Below are 6,000 nucleotides of genomic sequence, written 5' to 3' on the forward strand. Positions count from 1 at the left end.
TAATCATGTTTTCTGGTCTGCATGTGCATTTGTTTGTCTGTCCCACTTCAGATTAAAATTTTTGGTCAAAGCAGTTTTTGATGAAGTTGAAGTCCAATCGACTTGAAACTTACCGTAGTACACATGTTTCCTATGAGATGGTCTTTCTAATTTTAATGCCTAATTAGAGTATTGACAGTGGGAGTGGGGCTATTCCCTATACTATGGACACATCGATATATCTTGTTATTGCTATTTTGTTCATTTTTTCTTTGATCTTTTTTTGTGATAATTTTCATATCATGCTTCTCACTTGATATGGGAAAATTATCGCTAGAAACTAAGGAGGCCACGTGGTGTTGCTAACGAAATTGACATTGAAATTGACAACTTCGTCATAGGTAAAATAGCGATAAACAGATTATCATTGGTCATCTCAACTCGATTGCTTTTCTCACTTTCGCTGTACCAGCTCAAGCGAGAAAATCAATCTCGTTGAGATAATCAACGATAATCTATAATTCTACTACATTTTCAACTAAAAAATCTGAAAATTTCTGTCTCAGACTGACTATTTTGTCTGACATTTTGTCGAACAGCCAGAGTATCAGTAAAGGCTACTAAGGGGTGTAGCCAGAGGGGTGTAGCTATAAGAATATGAAGCCCAGTAGATAATTTTTTTTCTTATTTAATTTTTTCAACTTTTAAAAATGATACATTTAGCAATTACAATATTACTCATTAGATTTACTCAAACAATTGAAGTTTAAAAATATAATTTACAGGGCCATTTATTAAGGTAATTGGATCTTATGGAATCCTTTGCATTTTAACTTTGGAAATAAATGAAGTTTTTGGTTAATATTATGTAACAATTTTGTGAGAAAACATCTTTTTGTGGAGAGGCTGGGTCGACTTCCTGGATTTGACTGAAAATTGAAAATATTATATTATACTAGAACACACCCGTGACATCGCGGATCCGTGACTGAATTAAAGTATATAACTATGCGCAAGCCTTACCTTAGTATTAGTATTGTCATCTGATAAAATCTTGGCGATTATAAGATACACAGTTTTCTCTGCTTTCAAATCTTTCTGTTTGAACCCGTCGAACTGGAACTTATCAATTATTGGTCATGATAAATACTAATTATTTGGAAAACAAAAGGTCCTAGAATGGAGTATTTTTTAATCAACAGCATTGTCCTATATTAGTTTAATAGTTATACATAAAGTTGAACTCTTTGATTCGCTGTTTTACGTCACTCATGCCCACTAACAAATTGAAAACTGTACCTATACGCCTTAATATTTTTAGTCCAGATTTTTAGTATTCGTATTGTTATCTAAGAAAGTTTTACTGATTAAAACTACAATAGGTAACAATTTGACAATTTAGTAGTGCCAACCCTGTGATTATGACCCGTGTATATAGCATATTAATCCTGCATACACTGTTTGGTGGTGCCCCTGTCAGATGCGGAACGTACAGATAAGGTAATAAGTAACAGGTGATTATACTATTGGTATCGGTATCGGACTCGACCCGGAAATTCTTAATGATTTGAAATATTAATTACGTGGAAAACAAAAGGGCCTGGAGTGGTGTAATTTTTAATCTACACCTTTGTACTATATAAGTTGTATGTAAAGTTGAATTCTTTGATTCGTCGTTTTCACGTGATGACGGCTGACAAATTGGACCTCGTAATTTTAGTATTATAGATACTCCTCAAAATTTATTCCTGCATGGTCAAAAACTGATTTCTAGATTTTCTAAAAAAAAATTAGGGGGTTGTTGTTAAAAATAAAATCACAATTTTTAGATTATCAAAAACTGAATGTTTTTAATTTGTTCTAGGATTTTAACAAATAATGATTTCTGTAATTATGGTAAAAATGCACTTTTTTCCTCTTGAGCCAAAGTTGCACCAAAATTTTGAGAATTTGTTTATAAAAAAGAGATAAAAGTATTTGTTAATAATGCATACAAAATAAAATAATATAAAAAAATTGGTATTATAAGATATTTTAAGAGGGTAACACTATTAGATGTAGTTCTATAATCTCCAATTAACAAATTTTAAAGGTCATTTCCTATACAAAAATAAGTATTATATTTTATTACCTCCCTTGGAATTGCCCATGTGAAAATTTCATATTTTTTTCTGTCAATTTATAAGCTTTAAAGAAACAACAATATTATTGAATATTTTAACCAATATTTAAACAAAAAAAGTATTTATTGACTTATCAAATTACTACAATTAATAATATTTGAAGTAACAATAAAATATCTGTACTTTTATTTTTAAATTGAACATGAAATATGAGAACTCATGGTAACCAATTTGTGGTGCTCATTGTTGAAGACCGTATGGTCATTTATTTAGGATACATGCACATTAATTATGTGCATAATATAAATTCAAGCAGTCCAAGCCCCCCACCCCATCTTTGACTCTGAATTGAAATATTCACCCATCGAAAGAAAATATGTCTAGGAAGTGAATCAACCAATAATCTAAATGCATTTGTTGCTGGTATAAGTTCTAATTACACATATATCACAAAGCTCTCATTCTGAAAGAATTAAATTTGTATCAAAATGTATTAACTTATAGTTTATAAAGTTTGATTAAGCTTTACAACGAAAAATAACAGATATAGATGGAATATATAGTTATCAAAGGTACCAGGATTATAATTTAGTACGCCAGACGAGCGTTCAATTCTACATAAGACTCATCAGTGATGCTCATATCAAAATATTTATAAAACCAAACAAGTACAAAGTTCAAGTAGTGAAGAGTATTGAGGATCCAAAATTCCAAAAAGTTGTGCCAAATACGGCAAAGGTAATCTATGCCTGGGATAAGAAAATCCTTAGTTTTTCGAAAAATTCAAAGTTTTGTAAACAGGAAATTTATAAAAAATTACCACATTATTGATATTCATAAGCCATTTTTTTTAAATACATGTTTAGAGAATTATTCCAAATCTGACAGTTATATGACATATTTGAATTATAAATAAACTTTGTTTTGTATACAGAGAACAAATAAACATATATTTCCACAAATGGTAACCATATTTTTGCATTTCTACATATTATCTCATTCTGAAAATACTATATTAGATAGATAGAAAATTAAGATAGCAAAAAAATCTACAAATACATATTGGTTACTGCAATTGTACCAATAACAATTCACTAGCAATGGCCATTTTTTTCACAAAATGGTCAGTTTGGAGAGACAATTTCAGCTTGAACAAAAAAATATTTTTTTAGTGGATGACCGTTGGTGGCATTCCGGTGTATTGCTTTAGCCTAAATTTCCATTATGTAAATTAGTTTTGATTTTTTAACTGTTCTCTAAACATGATAAATACGCCGACATCATCGAGTCGAGTGCAAAATAAAACTCCTTATCGCTTGCTATAAATTCATTTCTTCAATTAACACTCATCAAATAAATGGTTTAGAACATAATTTAATAAAATTAAAATGTTTTATTTGTATGGAAGCAAAAATTATTAATATCTATGCAGATGTACAGAAAAATTGTGTTAAGAATATATCAAGAACAATTGCAATCTCCTATAAAGAAGGTGAAGATAATATACAGACACAAGCAGAGATATTGGTCCTTGCTCTCTGGTATTGCGGGAAAATATGAAAAATATGAATGCCTACTCAAATCCAATCTATAAGAAAAATCAAATTATTATAGACAAGTTTCCATCATGCACTTGCACTGCACTATTAATAACTAGTAGAATAGAATGATCTACAAATGAATGAAGATTATTTTTACATGTAACTGTAATATACAAATATTTATATAATATAAACCAGAGTATATTGATTTGTATCACTACAATATATATATATATATATAATAGTTATTACCAGGATGTTGAATTTTCTTTCATTTAATATCTTCCATCCAAGAACTTGTCTCAGAAAAAAAATCATCTGTACATAATTAAAACCTCCCTTTCAGGTATAAAGATGTAATTACTTTTACTGAGACAAGTTCTTGGATGGAAGATAAATAAATGACCATTCACAAGAACTTCATCCGATGTTCAGTACTTCAGTACATTGATTCCAATTGGTATTGAGATTGAACAACTTAGCCTCCAAATATTCATAGTAAATAAGTATTTGTATATAAGCAGAACTTTAAAATTTATTGTAAATTATCTTCTTGCATAACTCTTTCTTTATTAATATTCTTATAGTTAATTCTTTCAGAAACCAAACAGAATTCAAGACAGAAACCTAATAAAAAAGCAGAAGAAATCAATAAAGATTTGAAAATTAAAATTAAGAAACCCAAAATGTTTGAGGAAGAAGATGAAGAAGAAGAAATGGTGGTTCCATCAATACCAGTAAAATCTATGAAGTTTGACAGTGATATATTTACAATGGATATGGATGATGATTTACCAGGGGATTCTAATACTACAGACACTAATAGTAAAGACGCTGACAACAAATCTATAAACCTTGAGGGGGGAGATAAAACTGAATTAAAAAATGCATCCACATCTTCTGTGGAGAATTCATCCAAAACTGAAAATTCAAGTACTGAAGATGCTGAAAATGCACAAAATGACAGTAATTTTGAAAATACTGAAAATGATGATTCTGATAGCAGCCAAAGTCAAAATGATGATAAGTCTGAAAACAGTCAAAATCAAAATGAACAATCTGTTGAAATAACAAATACCTCAAAAGAAGACACACTTGAAGAGAATAGTGCTACTCATATAGACAATGATTCTGTTGCTGTCAATAGTTCACCTGATAATGAGGCATCTTGTACAACTGATACTGCTACACACGACATTGAAATGGACGATAGATCACAGGAGGTGTTATCTTTGGAGCAGGATGAACAAATGGTTCCAGGAGAAGAACAAGCACATACTGACGAAGAGCTAAATTTAGAAATATCTAATCCTATAGAAGATAAACACCCATCACAGATTATAAATCGTACCATTGCCCCTGTCACGATAGAACTTGCTTATGATTCTGATCCATTTGATATGGAAGAGTAAAATCTAATCTGTCTCTTTAATGCTTGTTATATATTGTTATCTTTTTTTATAATATTGTTATCTGTTATTTTAGATAATGTAAAAATTAAGCAGAACAATCATTCAAATTTTTTTCTTAATATCATTTTAATTTCAATAACAAAGACAATATATTCATATGCTAATGTCACATGTAATGATTCTAAAAAATGTTCTTAACATAGATGGATAAAATTTTTGGTTGATGAACACTAAAATCCTATAAACATCTAAAATTTCTATATGCACATGTCTTTGATAGATGTATTTATGCTGCTGTCAGTCAGGACACTTCCAATCCAATATTAAAGTCAAAATTGCTTTCACCACTTCTTATGAAACTTTTACCTTGAAAGGAGAAGTCTACATAAAAATTATCCTTTCAGAATTATTAAATCATGGAACAAACTAAGTTTATGATTATAACTTTTTTCTTATTTGGCATAGAGCAGAGTGAAAATTTGATAAAAACATTTTATTGTACGTACTCTTTTTGATGGTCTCTATAAAATAATGTTTGCCATAAATACTAAATAAATACCTTCAATCATATAAAAACCTTAAAAGTTCATAAGACTTCAATGGTCATTTGTTTAAATTATTTGAAATGTCAGTGTTCAGAGTTCATTCATATTTTGATATATTCCTTGTAGTAAATGTAGTAAATTAAGTACTTTCCAGATATTTAAATTTTTACTCTTTAGCATAACTTATTTCTGAAAATGAAATGATAGGAACTTAATTAACAGCAAGCTAAGTATATTTCTGAAGAGTACTGAATTAATACAGTGAATATGACTAAAATTGAAGTTCAAATATGACCTTACAATTTATTATTCAGCCTGTTTGTTTTTGGCTGGTTCAGATCCAGATGACTGATTGAATATTTTTTGTTTGTTATTTAATTAAAGAAAAACAACACTATTG

General features: G+C 29.3%; 1 protein-coding gene across 2 annotated transcripts in view; it reads left to right on the plus strand.

Moving 5' to 3' along the window:
- Positions 1-5,731, plus strand: part of LOC134692156 (zinc finger CW-type PWWP domain protein 1-like) — a 30,732-nt gene extending 25,001 nt beyond the window's left edge. The window contains exon 24 of one of the 2 annotated variants that reach the window (XM_063552595.1): positions 4,244-5,731. In XM_063552595.1, the coding sequence (XP_063408665.1) occupies positions 4,244-5,055 (812 nt within the window). In that variant the 3' untranslated portion in view covers positions 5,056-5,731. Of the gene's footprint in view, positions 1-4,230 lie in introns of both variants that reach the window. The other variant, XM_063552597.1, reaches the window with a different exon arrangement.
- The last annotated feature ends 269 nt before the right edge of the window (positions 5,732-6,000 follow it).

Source organism: Mytilus trossulus, chromosome 12 (assembly GCF_036588685.1).
Source record: "Mytilus trossulus isolate FHL-02 chromosome 12, PNRI_Mtr1.1.1.hap1, whole genome shotgun sequence".
Taxonomy (NCBI): Eukaryota; Metazoa; Mollusca; class Bivalvia; order Mytilida; family Mytilidae; genus Mytilus; species Mytilus trossulus.